This window comes from Solanum pennellii, chromosome 3 (genome assembly GCF_001406875.1).
Source record: "Solanum pennellii chromosome 3, SPENNV200".
NCBI classification, from domain to species: domain Eukaryota; kingdom Viridiplantae; phylum Streptophyta; class Magnoliopsida; order Solanales; family Solanaceae; genus Solanum; species Solanum pennellii.
Window position 1 is genome coordinate 4,861,392 of NC_028639.1, and position 17,526 is coordinate 4,878,917.

The 17,526-nt window shown below is 35.6% G+C and overlaps 2 protein-coding genes across 2 annotated transcripts; one reads left to right on the forward strand and one right to left on the reverse strand.

Annotated features, from left to right (window-relative positions):
- The first annotated feature begins 1,372 nt into the window (after positions 1-1,372).
- On the forward strand, positions 1,373-6,430 carry LOC107012675 (probable serine/threonine-protein kinase PIX13). Its single transcript, XM_015212583.1, has 6 exons — positions 1,373-1,771; positions 3,161-3,492; positions 4,028-4,163; positions 4,249-4,391; positions 4,771-4,894; positions 5,787-6,430. The coding sequence occupies exons 1-6, from the start codon at positions 1,687-1,689 to the stop codon at positions 6,221-6,223; spliced, it is 1,257 nt and encodes a 418-aa protein (XP_015068069.1). The 5' UTR covers positions 1,373-1,686; the 3' UTR covers positions 6,224-6,430.
- Positions 6,431-6,776: 346 nt separating this feature from the next.
- LOC107014744 (ubiquitin domain-containing protein DSK2b-like) lies at positions 6,777-17,002 on the reverse strand. Its single transcript, XM_015214796.2, has 8 exons — positions 16,598-17,002; positions 10,181-10,939; positions 9,127-9,338; positions 8,893-9,006; positions 8,271-8,329; positions 8,013-8,041; positions 7,408-7,494; positions 6,777-7,315 (listed from the first exon to the last, which is right to left on the reverse strand). Exons 1-8 carry the CDS (start codon positions 16,872-16,874, stop codon positions 7,167-7,169), a joined length of 1,686 nt encoding a protein of 561 aa, XP_015070282.1. The 5' UTR covers positions 16,875-17,002; the 3' UTR covers positions 6,777-7,166.
- Positions 17,003-17,526: the final 524 nt, after the last annotated feature.

Genomic DNA, 17,526 nt, shown 5'->3' on the forward strand with positions numbered 1-17,526 from the left:
GACTGAAATATTAGAGATATATTTTAACTAAATTAAGGTCTTATTATTCTCTTAATTTTTTATTTTTATTTTGTAATTTTTGCACCTTTTGTCTTACGTGACATACTCTGTAACTTTACGCAATTGAGGCGTATGGGAGATATTTGAATGCCACGTAAATTAAAAAGGTGCACAAAATTACAAAAAGAATAAGTTCAGGGTAATAAAATTTTAGTTTAATTAATGTGTGTTTCTAAAATTTCAATTATAGTTTAAACGGTACCCGTGCATTTTTCATATATATATAGAGAGAATGTGTAAAGTTTCAAAGGGATATTATTTAAATAATCATTGTTAGGAGTAATTGTGATAGGATGTATATAATTTTTTAAAATTTTTATGATTTTTTTACAATTTAAATTTTCAAATAATTAATAGTATATTTATGTGAGCAAATTTGAATATAATCAAAATTATAAAGTGATAAAAAAAATCATATAATATAAGCAACTAATTTAAGAAGGAGGATTGTTAAGTAAATTTAATATTGACTTTTGCTAATTTTATGTATTTTAAAGCATATTCTAAATGCATTGGAATTTTAACAGCATATTGTTAAGAACTTTTTTAGACAAGTAAATTATGGTATATTTTAATTGAGTCTTTAATATATATATATATATATATATATATATATACTATTAGATAATTTTATAAATGTGTAATAGATATTCTCAAATGCTTATTAACTAAATAAGTTAATTATATAATATATAACATCTTGATATCGTATCACTTAAAAGCAACTCGAATGCTTAAAAAAAAGCGATATGTTATAAATAGCTATTTTAATTGATTTTTAAAGACGCAATAACTTTTCTAAAATTCAAATTGAAATTATATTAAAAAAATATACTTTTAGAGGCTAATATATTATTAAATTAAAAGAGGAGTCAAATTAGAAATTTAGTAAAGAATGTGCATAGATAACGTAATTCGTATTATTAAATATTATATAATTGAAGTTTTTTTTATCTTTAATAAAATATTTAAATTTGTGTGCAGGTATCAAAGTAGAAATAATTTCTACAATATATAATACGAATTAATCAAACTTTAAAGTAGATAACAAATACTTTTTTCGTTTAATATTGTTTGTTATTATTTATATTTCTATTGTTAAATTATAGAAATTTTAATTAATATTTTTAAAATTTTTTTCAATCATATTAATACGTGAAAAATTTACAATTTATAGTATTTTTCATATAATTTAATTTTTTTTTAAATTTAAAATATCAAATTAATGTGATATGATTTAATTTTAAAAATTAATTAAATTAACTTTTGAAAAGCATAACATAACAAACATATAGAACGGAGAGAGTATGAAGTGAAGTGAGAAAACAAAAAAGAAAACCAATATTTCTTTGTTACATAGACAACACTTTCTAACATTTTCAAAAAAGCAAAAGTTTTATAGTACTATCAATTCTTGGAAAATTCCACCAAGAAAAAGTCTTTTCTTCCTTTTTCCCTTTCATTGATTGATAATATTAATATCCTTTTTTTTCTTGCTTTCAGTTTCCATTCTTTTTCTTTGTTCCTTTGAACTCTTTACCCACACAAACTTTTTCAATTTAGTTATGTTACTAATATTATTGAAGTGAAAGGGAAAATTAAATTTTAAAAAGTGTAGAATTTTTGATGGGGAATTGTTTTGGAGCTAAGCTTTCTAACTCTAAATCTAGTAGTACTTACCCTAGCTTCTCAGCTAGACCATCTACTCCAGGTACTTTTTATGCACAAATTATGCATCTGTTGTTCATAGTAATATCTATTAGGTTACAATTTGTTTGTTTTTGTGGGAAAAAGGTCTTAGAAATACTTCAAACCCTGATCGAAATTGCTGTTACGATATCAAACTTTATGAAAAATCTTTTACCTTTGCACTGTTTAGTAAGTGTATTTTAAACGTATATATGTACCCACGTGGACATCATAAATATTGCATCATTGTAAATAGTAACGTGTCCACGTGGGCACATATATATCTTTAAAATACAGTATTAAATAGTGCAAGTCTGATATCAATTTCAGTTAAAGTTGGAGTATTTTTCAACCTTGTTTTGTTTTGACCTGACGCAGAGTTTAAGAAAAAGTTAAAAGAAAATTTTAATCTTGTGGTCTTAAATATAATTGTTGGAATTACATAGTTGCTAAAAAAGAGTGCAAATTTTAACCGTGTATGAATAGTGTAATTTTTCGTCCAAGGGTTCATAAGGATGTTGGATGATAGAGTCACGATTTTCATTAAGGGGAGTTGGAATATAAAGAAGTAAATACATGAATGAGCGAGACTGAGAGAGATTGGACATAAGATATGATTTACCTATCTAGACACTGTAATTTTTCGGCGAAGGGTGGTACTGGTGGTGTGTTTGATTGTGGACAGAGTTAAAAGAACAGATTTTTGGCATATAACGAAATTAGAACTTGTTGTCTTAAATATATCGTGTTTCCGTGGTTATGAGAGCATGTTGTTAATGGTAAATGAGAAGTTTAAAGTTTATTAATATAGAAAGGTGGAATCTTTTCTTGGAACATACTAATTACTAGAAGGAAAGAATGTAATGCACAGAGGTAGTAACTAATTCTTGAATTTCTTGTGAACAAATATGTTGAACGTCTTAGTTCTGTTCGTGCTTAATATCTATTCCGAGTACTTTGGAATTTCCCCTCTTTTCTTGTTTTTGTACTCCCTCTATATCATTTTATATGACGATGGCCGGTGTTCAATGATGAAGTCAAGATTTTCACTAAGGAACGTCAAAATAAACACATAATGGAGCCAGATGGACTCAACATATAGTGTATATGTATATACATTTTTGGCACATAACAAACTTAGAACTTGTTGTCTAATTCTTAGATATATATGTATCACATTTTGTATGGCTATGAGAACATGTCATTACCGGAGTTTGTAAATATAGAAAGGTAGACATTTTTTGGGGAACAGAATAAGAAGGAAGAATGTAACGAACAGAACTAGTAACCAACTTTTTTCTTGTGAATGAGTTTGTTGGATGTCTTAATTCTTGTAATTATGGATTTCATGCTTAGCTGAGAGTGAGAAGATTCGAATTATAGATTTACATGGTAGTTAGTATATGTGCAGATACATCAAAGAGCTACAGCAATGGCGTTGGCTACTCGGCCACGAGTGGCAGTATTGGATGTAGTAATTTCTCAGCAGCTGCAAGTGAAGATATATGTTTGAACGGAGAGATATTGCCGATTCCAAATTTGAAGATTTATAGTTTTTCTGATATGAAGTTGTCCACGAAGAATTTCAAGTCTGACTCAGTTTTGGGGATTGGCGGTTTTGGGACCGTGTATAAAGGATGGGTTGATGAAAAGACTCTTGCTCCGACTAAAGCTGGCACTGGAATGATTGTTGCCATCAAGAAGTTGAACTCTGAGAGCACTCAAGGATTTGAAGAGTGGCAGGTATACAATTGAGATTTTTAATATAATGATAAAACAATTATTCTTTGGCACTAATTTCGACTCTTTTTTTATCGAAGCAGCCAATACTTTGGCCTTTTCCCTTTTACTGAAAGTGCTTTGAAATGCACAAATGTTGGATTTGCTAGTTCACAGACTACTGATTGCTCTTTAAATTTGAGCAAATTTATCTTTCTTGAATTTGCTTACTCGAGCTGAGTTATTGGCTCTTCGTGTCCAGCTTCAGAAACAAAAAAACAATCCGTTTTACAAAAACTGATTCCAATTGGATGGAGTAATGGAGATAAATTTCAAGCTAGATTATGTTTTGCTTTGTCTACTTGTTCTTTGCTGCTACCATTTTTTCCCCGAAAATTTCAGTCTGTATAGTTACGCATTGTATTTGTAGTAGGAATATCCATGTGATATTTTCGGTCTTTTTTTGTTTAGCAATCTTTTGGTTGCCAGTTATTGTGATCTATGCTTTCAAGTTAGATTCTTATATAATGCTCATAATCCATATCGCTTAAAAATGCAGTCAGAAGTGAACTTTTTAGGAAGGCTTTCGCATCCTAACCTTGTTAAACTACTGGGATATTGTCATGAGGACAAGGAACTGTTACTCGTTTACGAATTTATGCCCAAGGGGAGCTTGGAAAACCATCTTTTTAGAAGTAAGAAGTTAGTGTTAGAAATTCAATAAAACCATAGCTCGATTAATTATACAGTGAGCTGACCTTCAGTGTGTTTGCTTTGTAGGGAGTGCTGCTATTGAACCGCTTTCTTGGGACTTGCGGCTCAAAATTGCCATAGGAGCAGCACGGGGCTTAGCGTTCTTACATACTTCAGAAAAGAAAGTTATTTACAGAGACTTCAAAGCCTCAAACATACTGCTTGATGGGGTAAGATCTGCTTCCTTGTCGTTTTATTTGTTCGGCGAGTTACCTATTGTGTTACTCCTGCATTTGAACATTTACAAGTACTCATGTAGAAGGGGAGTCACGGGTTCAAGCCGTGGAAACAGCCTTTAGCAGGAATGCAGGGTAAGGCTGCGTATAATAGACTGCTGTGGTCCGGCCCTTCCTCGGACCACGCATAACGGGAGCTTTAGTGCACCAGGCTGCATTTTACAAGTACTGATGTATATCATGAATATCATCTCTGCTTCTAGTTTCATGTTTTGACAAATTTTCGTGAAATGTTTCTTTTCCATTTGTTTCTCTTAACTTCATTATTTGGCCATTCGCTGAAACTTCCTGCTTTGCACCTTTTTCTTTGTAGAATTACAATGCAAAAATATCAGATTTTGGCTTAGCTAAACTGGGGCCTTCCGATAGTAACTCACACGTAACTACTCGTGTTATGGGCACATATGGTTATGCTGCTCCAGAATATGTTGAAACTGGTGAGCACTTTCTTGAGCCTTTATTATATGCGTCTAATCTAAAATCTCCATGTGGAGTTGTTAGAAAAAACTGCAAGCTATTTAAGCCAAAATGATTCTGAATTATGGTACTAAGTTGAACGGTTAGCTCTGGCCTTGATCGAACGTTGCTTTGGGGTGTAATCGGAGCAATGACCATAGTGCTTTATCGATTAGTTGGTTGATGAAGTTCCGTTTCTTGTTAGATTTGTTGTCTACTTCCAGTTCAGGACCATAAATCTAAAGATATCCCAACAACTGATTGTTCCTATATGTCAACCAATTAGCACACCAACTTCTCTGTTGTTTATTGCCTTCCGTTTTTTCTCCTTTTCCCATAAGTGATTCGTGAATAAACCCGTTGAACATATTCCAACATCTCCCAGAAATGTTCAAATTTTACATACAACCGCAACAACATACTCGGTGTAATCCCACAAGTGGGGTCTGAGGAAGGTAGTGTGTATGCGAACCTTATTGAATCGTAAATTGAACAACAATAGTTTTTTTCGAGTTTGACCAATCTGCTATAGATACATAAGAGTTGGGAACTAACCCCGGTAGAAACAAAAGCAAGACGCCGGAAAGCATTTGCAGTATTACTCCTTTTGTTCCGACGCTCTTTCCTGTTTTATTCGTTCCAACAATTAAGTGGGGTCTGAGGAGAGTAGAGTGTACCCAGACCTTATCTCTACCTAAGAGGTAGAAAAGTTGTTTCCGATAGACCCTCGACTCAAGAAAAAACAGTTCAAACCAGTATAGATATAAGAAAAAGCAGATAGTAGCAGAACAGAAGAGTAGTACAACAAAATAATACGATAAATGAAACCAAGGGAGGATATATGTTAATGAGGATTGTTTGTTATGTCAACAGGTCATCTATATGTAAAAAGTGATGTTTACGGATTTGGAGTGGTCGTGCTTGAGTTGCTGACTGGTTTACGAGCACTCGACACCAAAAGACCAAACAGACAAGAGAAATTGGTGGACTGGGTGAAACCGATGCTGTCTAACAAAAGGAAGCTGAAGTCCATTATGGATGCTCGGATGGAAGGCCAATATTCTTCAAAAGCAGCAACACTTGCTGCTCAGATTACTCTAAAATGTCTAGAGGGAGACCCAAAGAATCGACCTTCAATGAAAGAAGTAATGAACGTGTTGGAACAGATCGAAGCCATGAAGGAGAATCCAAAAGAATCGAAAAGCAAATCCGAGCATTCTTCATCTCATCGTCACAGACAATCTCCAAGAAGTCGACAATCACCTCGTCAGACAAACGGCCAAGGATTCAGGTCAGGATCTGGAAAATGACAAGTAGAAATTGGCCTTCTATAGCTATGTGTGTATAAATTTCATTCTTTTCTCAGTTAGTACAAGATCAAGTTAATATTGTTCATCATCATTTTTTCAACTACAATTTTGTATTGTATGTCACTTCTGTGTATTGCATGGCACGACTGTTATTGTAATTTATAGATATAATGATCGAAAACACCTCAACGTTGTTTCCCTTTCCTACTTGAACGATGGTACATACAAGTGTTCGGCATCCACATTAAAACCTAGCTAAGTTGAATCCGTGCCACATAGGGGGAATGAGCACTCTACCAAGGACTTGTCCATATTTGGGACTCGAAATTGAGTCTTGAGCTCCATCCACTGCACCACATCGTGTATTGGATGGCTTGACTATATTGTAAACAAACTTGTACTTTTTTCTAAAAGTGAAAAAGACATTTTTCAAATTCCATACACTATATGCTAGTCATTTTTAAATCAAACTCATGCTTTGTGATGAAACATCTTGCTATCCTTCAAGTGACAACTGATCACCATACATTTCATTTCAACTAAATAAAGACAATTAAAGACTCTTCATCTAAATAATTGAACAAAACATTCATACAAACACTGAAACACATTATGCAAGCTTTTGAATAATAACTTCAGTGAGTTGTGATATATAACAACTGAAAATTAACTTAACGTCCAGAAAATCTCTTGCGGCCCATATAATGTAACCGATTTTAACATTGTATGTACAGACAACTCAAGAACTAGATCTTCCATCAGTTTACTTTAGTCTAAGTGAAAACAGAATAGGGGGGGACAAAAGACGAGACGTTAGCTCAAAAATTGAAATCTTTAATATTTATTTCAAACAAGATTTGACGCTGACGCTCCTTGTGTCCGAAATCAATCAATTTCATCAGACCCCATCAGTTGTGTTGTCTTATAGAAGAGAAGACTAACACTATTGTCCAAGATTTCCAAGAAGTCGCTCTACGGCAGCATGAACATTGCCACCGGAGGCAGTTAGTGCCCGGATATTTTCTTGAGTGTCAAAGAAACCCATTTCTTGTAACTGCGTTAGCTGAGTAGCATATAATTCCTCTGGGGGCACTGCAACAGACATCAAGAGTAAAGTTGAAAAATCGTTAAGTCAGAGGGAAAGAGAGAAAAACTGAAGAAGCAAAGCAAGAGATAAAAGTAACCATTAGATCTGTTAGGGACACCCAAGCCCCCGGTCCCAAGTCCACCAAACATGTTCATAAGCATTTCCATTCCCGAGTTGTCAAGTGCTGCAATTATTCAAACGACCCCATGATGTGAGTTAGCTAAAACATAATTTCATAAACAGAAACTGCATTACTTTGCCCTTCAACCCTGAGTTTTATATAATTATTAGATTCAGTAGTTCCCTGTATCGATTGTATCACTGACAATCAATAGCCATCTCTTTGACAACCTGATAAAGGTTGTTTCACAGTCAAGAATTCAGTTTGAAACCCAAACTCCATAAGCCAAATAAACTAATATTACATAGTGTTCCGCATCGTAGATAAGAACTTGACAAATTAAGTGTCTATTTACAATAGGAATAATGTTCAGGAGAATTTTGAAGTTGAAGGTGTGGATTTCTCAGAGGACCCTATTGTGACAAGATCAGAGCAAACTTTGAAAACAAAAATGTTTCAGAAAAATTATATTCCCCAAGACAACATTATTAACACAATAATACCAGCTATCATGCTGACTAATTCAGAATGACTTGATCAAGGTGATAAAGAATATCAAGTTTGAAGAATAGGAAGTTTACCTGCTCCACCAGCATTTTGGCCCGGCTGTCTGCAAGTAGTAAAAGAAACTTTGTCAACACAGTAACAAGTTCGTCTCAACTAGATAGGATTTCTCCATCTTTTGGAAAGTAAAAATGAAAATATGAGAGGAAAATTCTTTTCTTCGGCAAACTTATTTGTGAAAAAGGCAAGAGTTTGATAATTCAAGTAAAATAAGCAACCCGTATAACATAAAGCATGAACCATTTTGCCAGCCAAGAAACTAAGAACCAGCTTACTGGTTTGTTTGCTGACGCCCAAGTTGAGATGCAAGTCCTTGCTGGAAAGTCATAAGTTGCTAAAAAGAAAGAAAAAGATGTACTAGTCACAAGAAGGCAGATGAATTATAAAGGAACACTATAACAAAATCTCAGTCTCATACAAACATTAACCTCTTTTTGCATCCCACATAAAGCAATTTCTCTTACCAAACATTCCAACAATAGCAGTTTAACCCCCCTCCCACTTCCTTTTTTCTTTTTCTTCGGAGTTCCAAGAGTAGTTATCAGGACCAACTACCCCAGAACTACGGATTCACATATTGGTGTACTGTCATTGTGAAATATAGCAATGAAAAAGAGTAGACGAGAATCTGTTTTTTTCTTAGTACTGTGTCGGCATCCGCTGTTCACTTGTATTTGGTTTACGGTCTCTTTGGGACATTTCACACTCCCTATTAGGTTTATCTTGCAAGTGGATGCACTCCTCTCAAGTGTTATTAATGATAAAAAGTCACAAAAGTTGTACTGTTACCAAGCAAAACTGAATGAGATCACCCATGCCATTTAGTTGCTACATCTCATGCACCAGATGCATATTTTAAGCAAGCAAGACCTTCTAAGTGTGGCAAGTATTCTTTACCTGCACTGTCTCAGGCGATGTCAATTGACGAATAAATTCAGGATTTTGCATCATTTCTCTGAGCTGTGGATTGGAATCAAGCATGCTTCTAAGCTGTGGGTTCATCCCTAAAACCTAATCACCAGGTTAAATGAGAAACTTACTGTCAGTAGACAAAGAGAGTCAAAGGAAACAGAAATACAGCAAAACTTAACAACTGCATGCAAATTTTCAATCAGACAAATAAATAAATACCTGGTTCATGTACTGTGGATTTGAAAGGAGAGACTGCATCATCTGTGAGATGGCAGGGTTCTGCATCATTTGATTTAGCGAAGTAGTATCAGGCATGCCGCCTAGCATTTGCTCCAAACCTGGGGAACCAAGCCCACCTAGGCCAAGTGGTGCACCCCTGGTATCCCCAGCAGTATTTGACCTAGCAGTGGTATTGGCTTGGGCAGCTCCAGCTGAAAAAGTCAATGTATAAGTAAGAACATAATCATATAATACATACTTATCCAACAACATGGCTCTGTGAGAAATATAGGTCAAAAATACGGCATGACAAAATATGATTACCCAAGGATCCTAAGAGTACACTATAATTATGTCTACAACATGAAGGATTAAAATACCTCAAATCAACATTAAGAAGCTCACAAGAAACTTCAAAATATTTTAGTAGACGAAAAATTAAAAGGGAAGACAACCAATCTTTTATTGTTTTACAGTAAACAAAGGCAGCAAACAAATTTTGATAAGAAATTCATAGTGCTTGATGACCATTAAATTCAAGTTGTAAACACAAATTGCACAAGTAGAACTTCATACCCAACCTTAGCAGAATGATGTACAAAAATATCTCAAGAAATACAAGAGAAAAAAAAAGGTAGCTATTAATTGCAGGAGCATCCCAAGTTCTATAGAAGTCAAAACAAGAGATTAAGTAAACAGTTACACTAAAAAATATAGAATAAAAGAAAACCAAAAAAAGTAGACACTTAACTCTTTCGAGATGTTTTTAGGAGAGACAAAAATCAGCGCACATGATTAAGTATAGATTGTATCATGTGACTTAACCTTTTGGTGTAAAAAGGCAAAATGCAAATGAGGCAGAAACTTAACAAGAATTCATGCAGTCCCTCTAAAGTTTACAAGAGGGCTATGCTTTTGGCTCTTTTCGCCACTTGTACAAAAATCCTTGTGCTGCTTAATGAATACAATTATTACCATTTAAGAAAAAAAAAAGTACACAGTTTTACTCTAGCTAGTCAAAATGATTAAAGAATAAGAGATGATAAGAACTAACTGCCTGCAGATGCCCAAGGATTCGGAAGTGGATTAGTATTTGGGGCAGGCAGATTATCAGTAGTCTCAGAACCAGTAGTTGGAGGATTATTTGCCTGCTGTCTGCCTAGTCCACCTTGTGCTCCCAAAAGAGCTGCAAACGGGTTAGATCCTGCATCATTTCTCGTATCTCCAGACAATGTTGATGCATTTAGGAATGGCTCCTGAACATTTTCATACATACGCCTCAGCATGTTAAATCCCTCTGGAGAAGATTCAATATTGCTCATGGCCCTGTCTGTATTGCGCATCATCTCACGCATAAGTTCAGGGTTTCGTGCAGCCTCCATTGTCTGTCGAAGAGTAGCAGGATCATTGAGTACGTGAGCAAGCTCCGGATTACGATCCATGATCTCTCGCATTTGGGGATTGTTCATGATCAAGTTACGGATGGTTTCAGGGTTATTCATTAAATTCTGAACAAGAGGCATATTCATCATATCTCTCATCATGTCAGGGTTTTGAGTCAACTGCTGCTGGACCTGCTCAAAATCTGGAAGACCAGCTCCAAACAAACCACCGCCGCCACCACTTCCAAGACCAGGAAACATTGAAGCTCCAAGGCCTGATCCTGGAAATGGTCCGCCTGCATCAGAAGCAGCATTTCTTGGTGCATTCTGAGCAGTATTTGGACCTCCAACATTGGTTGCACTTGCAGGGTTTGCAGAGGGAGCTGGGGCAGAACCTCGAACTAAATGAACCGTGTGATCTGCCTCCAGACCTATCCAGCACAAAGTTAAAATAAGCTAGATCACTACGATTATCACTGACAGCTTGATAAATTGTTACATGCCGATGCAAAAGCAGATATAACTGAAGTTCAGCACTGAGTGCTAACGGTGTACCACTTCTAAACTCAATCTTGAACATTTTGAAGTGATATATTAACCGATTGTGAAAAACTTGACAGGCGTTGGAGTATCTTCATGTAACAAATAATGCAGAAGTAGAAATTAATCACAGGTAAAAGAAGATATTCCTTCCATGCAAAACTGTGTGTCTCAAGGAGGGTGGAACCACACAATACATCCAACAAAGAGTCGCATAAGCCCCACTTTTACACCTTTCACACTCAAAAGAAAAAAAGAAGATATTACATCAATACAGCTTAGTGTCCCAAGGAAAGTGGAATCACATATTACATTCAAAAAAAGTCATACAAGCCCCACTTTTTAGCCAGCTCACATCACATTTTTAGTGTTCTTCTTTTGAGAAGGGAAAAATCCAATGGCACAACATCTTTCCAGTATATACTAAATACTAATGCAACTTTTCAATTACAACTAATACAAAGTCAAACACTATGATAGAGTGAACACTGTAAAACAACAGAAAAGACCTCGTGTCTCTTAGGTTTACATATACTTGTCAATTCATGTCACATCCCATTTAACAAGCTTTTAGTTTTAAATGGTCTACTAGTACAGTATAGTTTAACAAGAGCTTCCCACAAGTCAAAGCAATTACTTCAGAACTCCTTAGTTATCCCTTCAATATGCCAGACACTTGAGGCTAACAGCAGTGTACACATTCTACTAGTCAGTTTCTAAATTGATGGCACTAACAACCAAGCCAAGCCAAAGAAGATATTACCCCACCTCCCTGGTCAGCATGTTTGGCATTATCATGTGAACAATCCCAACATCAACCTAAATCTTCCAAACAATCATTTTTCGAAACTAGGACTACCCCTCTATTATTTGCCAAACAGCTCATGTGGGCGTTCTTGCACATTGAACAAATCACTAATCCACTCCTCCCGGGCAGCACCTCACTTTCACTGCCTTGTTAACATGTTATCAAGTAAACCAAATGCCGATGTTCTTTTTATCAAGAAACACTTGTGTTGCTTAGAAGTAGATACTAAAAGCATATTAGCAAACTATATACTTGCTACATATATCGAAGCCAACAAAGGGGGCACCGTGGAAGAAGTTTGGTCAAAGCAGGGACGGAATATGAGTTCTAGAAGGCCCCTAAATGATTGGGAGATCCAAAGACTAGTAGAGTCCTTTATAAGACGTAAGACGATCATAATAATAAAGAAATATTAAATGTAACACCCTAACACAAAAATTCAATACAGAACCAACAACTACTACTACACATTTATTTTGAAGCTAGTTGGGGAGACGGTCATTAGGTGTTTTGGAAGACGTAAGACGACAACGGCATTCCTCACCGAGGCAAGAGGCAAGGCGCTCACCTTTTAGAAGTGAGGCGCCAATTAATACCAAAAAGTTAAAATATTTAATTGCATATATAAATAACCAAAATCTAAATAGAAATAACATCTTAATGTTTATAGGCAAAAAATTAATGTATCAATTATACATTAAATCTCAATAGCAATAACATCTTACTATTTATAGGCAAAAACATCTTACTGTTTTTGCTTCTACTTTTGTAACTAATTTGCATCTTCTTGATGCCTTCAATGGAACATTTGATTCATCAAAAAAAAATTAATGTATTAAACTAAACTCAATTGGGTAGAAAATAAAAATAAATGGACTAGCAAATGAAAAGGAAAAAACTGGATATTAGCAGAAAATAGAAAAAAAAAAAAGGAAAGAAGAAGATGTGCAAGAAGAAAAAAGAAAACAGAAGAGCTGGAAAGAGAGGAGAAAGTAAAAGAGGAAGAAAGAAGAAAAGAATCTGCCAGTACCCAGTTGGCAGAAAGGAGAAAGAAGAAAAGAGAAGAAGCGTACCTTTGCACGCAGCTGAAGTCTGAAGACAAAGATGGAGAACTAAGTTGAACACAGTCGCGTAATTGACTCAAAAGAGGTAAGTGGAAAAAAACTCTAAGATTACATTTGAAGTATTAAAAGCTGTGGTCTCTTTCTTTTTCAGAAAAAGCCTCAGCACCTCTGCTCGCCCTTTTCATATCTCTCGCCTCGCAACAAAGGTGACACACCGACTCCTCATCTCTCTCCTAAGGCACTAACGCAAGCACCTTTGATAACACTCCTTAATCTTCAATATTCATTTCACACCTCCAATTTGCCGGTTTCGTTCGATAACCAAATTGAAACCGCATGCTACCAATCCTCTATCAGAAGAAATTTACATCCATACCTAATGGCCTCAAAAGGGTTCGATACCAAGACCAACTAAGCAAGCCAGGAAATTTCAAATAAAACAATGGGAGACGTGGACGGTCAGGATTACTCTGGCTTAATAAACTTGAATGGTGGAGATTTAAGGGTAGTTAATATAACAATCTAGCTAAAGCAGAGAGAGAGGCATAGTAGAATTCCGGATCCTTCACACCGTTCTTCTGAATTCCTTTCTCCTCTTCTCGCTTCTTTCCTTTCGTTCTGCAGATTTGAAAGCTTTATCTGGTTGTTCAAAGTTCAAATTTCATTACTGTTTATTTCTTTTTCAGTTCAATTACCTTGTATTTGGTAGTTCTCTTTGTTGTTATTTTAAATACGATAACCTACATCTACCAACCTCAACCCCTCTCCTTCGGAATCAATAGTGGCCCTCTTCACTTTGCTCCCTTCCTGACCGAACCCAACCCCTCAACCTCAAGGTTGAAGGTGGAGGTAGCTTTCCACTTGAACTACCCTTTCAGAATGAAATGGCATCTTCAATATTATAGTCCTTTTTAGCTTTTCCTCTTTGTCAATATTTGTTGCTTCATGTTTCAGGCCAAACGAAGAGAAACTAAGAATTCAAGCGGTTGTATTCTAACTTCTGGAAGACACTAGCAATGATCTGTAAGGAGAGCTGGTGGAAGACCTTGCTTGAATGACTTTCTTTTTCTTTTTTGAGGGGAAGAACCAGAGAGCATGAAAGAAGAAGTTGAGGACTTGGTGAAGACGACCTAGAAGATCTTTACAACTCTACTTTATAATTTTGGAATTCTTTTAGCCGAATCCCAGAACCTATATTTGTACCCTGAATCTTAAAATTAAAATTTCGCCGGATTCGCAACCACGTCGGATACCCGCACCCAGTCCGAGCAACTTAGTCTAAAATGACAGGCTTAGAAATGAAGTTTAAAGTAGGGAAGAGGATCATCCACCACACACAATAGATACCTTGAAGAAAAGTTGATCAGGCTGGCTCAAAAGGGATCTGCTGAAGTGTACCTTTGAGAAGTTTGAAGGCCTTGGGGTGCAGATGACTGATCCGCAGTACAACACGTCAATAACGCCTACTTGCTTTCAAGTTTCACAGATGGACTGAAAGAAGAAATTAAGATGTCTATCAAGGTATTTAGGCCTAACACTTTGACCAAACAATTTAGCAGGCAAGGTTGCAGGAAAAGGCTTTTGAGGCTTACCTTAAAAGGAGCCAAGTGGTCTTTAAAACTTCTACCTCCCAGCTGTATTCTCAACCCCATTCATAATCCTAGTACACTACAAATATTGGAAAATAGTGCAATGATAGCCTAGTTCATGAAAATGTGTCTACTGGTGCTGAACTTTCACAAGGATTAACTGCTTGGACTGATGTAAACATGCATGTCAGAGAACTATATTGCTTCAATCCATATAGATATGTCTGACAACACTACTATTCCAGCAGGAATGAAAGTAGTAATGGTTTTATCTCTCGTGACCAAGGTGGACCAGACATGGTTGAGATCAAAGTAGAAGTTGTAGATCTTCCTAAAGACTATGGTGATAGTACTGAAAAGCATGCTGGAACAACTCCAGACACAGACATCTTATTTAGCAAACGGCAAAGGCAAAGTCAAGAGTTTTGGCATTAGAGGTTTAGGAAGAATTGTGCATAAGGATGATGAGACTGACAGACAGGAAGGCAAAGGACTTCGGATACCAAGGAAATTCATGATATTCCAGAAGAAGAAAGTACACCCAACCATTTACACTTGTAATGCCTTGTTAGTTGCTACACAGCATGTGGGAAGAAGTGAATGGTTTTTATGATAAGTTGCCAACTAAGAAGCTAATAGGCAGTTTCTGATTTTCTGTGCTGATTACAGAATTCACATTCTCTGTTAGCACATCCCCCCAGGGTGCTGTTCATTCAAGCTCTCTGAAGGGACCTCCAGATGAAGATGAAAGGAAGCCTTGGGTATGTCTTAGGTATCATAAATGCAAACTCCAGATTGCGGAAATGAGAGCTATATTGGAGCTGCACAATAGTATAAAGAATGAGCGTCCGCTTCCTTGAATCACACCTATGGTTGTTTATGTTGGTGGTCAAAACTTGTACCAAGTTTTAGCCAGAATCCTTCGATTAGAAGGTTTGTCCTTATAGCGGACTCTCAAAGTGAAGGGTTTATTTCTGTTATCATAGATTTTTCATGTGAGGACTTGCAAGAAAAATGGTATATGAATTACACACTAAAAATTCATCGAAGAAAGCTGGCAATATTGGTACAACAGGACTATTTTAGGACAATTAGCAGAACGGGTAATTTACTAATGAGAGAAGTGTATTTCCTATGCGCGTAGACAATGATGTCTTTCATGTGGGTTTCTTCGCTCATCACTTTTTATGTGGCTTCACAACCTTAATTCTCCAGTTGTCTCGATCCGAAATGCATCTGGTGCAGTGTTACATAATGTGGCTAACATGCATGCCATCCAACTGTTGGACACTTAGCTATAGCACATTCAGACTATGGAATTGATTTATAAGGGACAATTCAACTGCGGAAAAAGACAACACAATTGATCTAGTAAGCATCAATTACATCTTCTAAAGCTGAACCATGAAGTCCCAAAAGTCCTTGGGTATGAACAGGTATGCAAAAGGGGAACATTAAAGAAGGGTTGATTATTGCATCATCTTGTCCTCTAGGTTCCAATTTCCTAGTTTCTACGGTTGGGAACTAATGGATCCATACATGATCGTATAAATGAGAATAAAATTTACATGTAAAATATACGTGACTTTTAGGAAAAGGCCAATTTCAATTTGGAAGTATTATCATGATCCAGATGAGCAGATCAAGCTAAATAGGTCACATGGGAACCATCATCAAGGGATTAGACCACACCCTTAATATAAACACAGTGAAATTACTGTGCAGAGTCGGGAAATATTTTGGAAATTTCGTCTCTCTATCTATCTATCTCAATTCATTTCCTCTTCGCTATTCAAGTGTTATTCATCATCATAGCTGAGCTATATTCTTACACACAAGTACGAGGTATCTTTGTGGGTCAAATTAATGGTGATGTTCTTAGATTGAGTTTGCTTCTAATTAGTTCTATCCTCTGCACTTCCATTTTAGTTTTTTATTGAGCTGTACTAATTCTGTCATCATAATTCCAACTCTGAATTATAACAGTGCAATTAAACTCAAACAAAATCTCCAAATATATTAATCACGCACCAGCAATTTATCAGCTCCGCCATAAAATAAAATTAACAAAGCCTATAATTAACATACCGTAGCTTTCTAGTGTTTGCTCGTCCTTTAAGATCCGGCCTTTATAGATCAATCTCTGTTGTTCAGCAGGAATGTTGGCTTGTTGTGCAAGAATAGACTTGAACGATCCGACGGTAGAATCGAGGCTGACCTGCACAGAGAATTTCGAGCCACTAGAACATCGGATGTTGATTGTAACACCTCCGCCGGCACCGGCACCGGCGCCGGTGTTACTCACCTTGTTTGAATCGCCGCCGTCTCCCGCCGGAACACTAGCATCTCCGCCTCCCATACTCATACTCCTCCCTTATTGCTGCAATTTGGGAGGTGAAAATTCAGTTGAATTGAAGAAAGCAAATTGCAAAGAAAGTAAAAGCCCTATCTGTGGAAAAAATTTCAAGAGAAATAAATTAGCTTTTAATTTATTGATGGTAACAAAAGCAATTATTATTTTTTCCTATTTTTGGTTTAGACTTTGGAAGAAAATTGACTCATGGATGATATCATATACAATTATCTCCGTTCACTTTTAATTATCATTTTTTAAAAATTAAATAATATTTTCTCCGATTTATAAAGAATAACTTGATTTAAGTTGACATGAAATTTAAGAATATATATAAAAATACTTTTAAATTTTGTAAAGGAGATCATTCTTTTTTAAACTAAAAAAAGTAAAGGATATCATTCCTTTTGAAACGGAGGGAGTAAAAATTTTAATCAAAATTTTATAATATATTTTTTATTATATTAATATGCAAAAAAAATATAATTTACTGCACTTTTCGTATAATTTTTTACTATTTAAATTTTTTGTTAAAAATACAGATAAATATAATTTAATTTAGCTTTAAAAAATAGTCAAATTGACAATCGAAAAATGCAATAACAAAATTAAAAGTGGAAAAGAGAGTATCTAGTTGTTTATTTATTTTCACGTCATGTGTGTA

Bases quoted from the DNA above. Each gene is read 5' to 3' on its own strand.
- LOC107012675 (XM_015212583.1), top strand. From the start codon at position 1,687: ATGGGGAATTGTTTTGGAGCTAAGCTTTCTAACTCTAAATCTAGTAGT. The intron at 4,392-4,770 runs GTAAGATCTGCT...TTTTCTTTGTAG, and splicing joins CAAACATACTGCTTGATGGG to AATTACAATGCAAAAATATC. The intron at 4,895-5,786 runs GTGAGCACTTTC...TTATGTCAACAG, and splicing joins TCCAGAATATGTTGAAACTG to GTCATCTATATGTAAAAAGT.
- LOC107014744 (XM_015214796.2), bottom strand. From the start codon at position 16,874: ATGAGTATGGGAGGCGGAGATGCTAGTGTTCCGGCGGGAGACGGCGGC. The intron at 10,940-16,597 runs GTATGTTAATTA...TGTGCTGGATAG, and splicing joins GCAAACACTAGAAAGCTACG to GTCTGGAGGCAGATCACACG. The intron at 8,042-8,270 runs GTAAGCTGGTTC...TACTACTTGCAG, and splicing joins GGGCGTCAGCAAACAAACCA to ACAGCCGGGCCAAAATGCTG.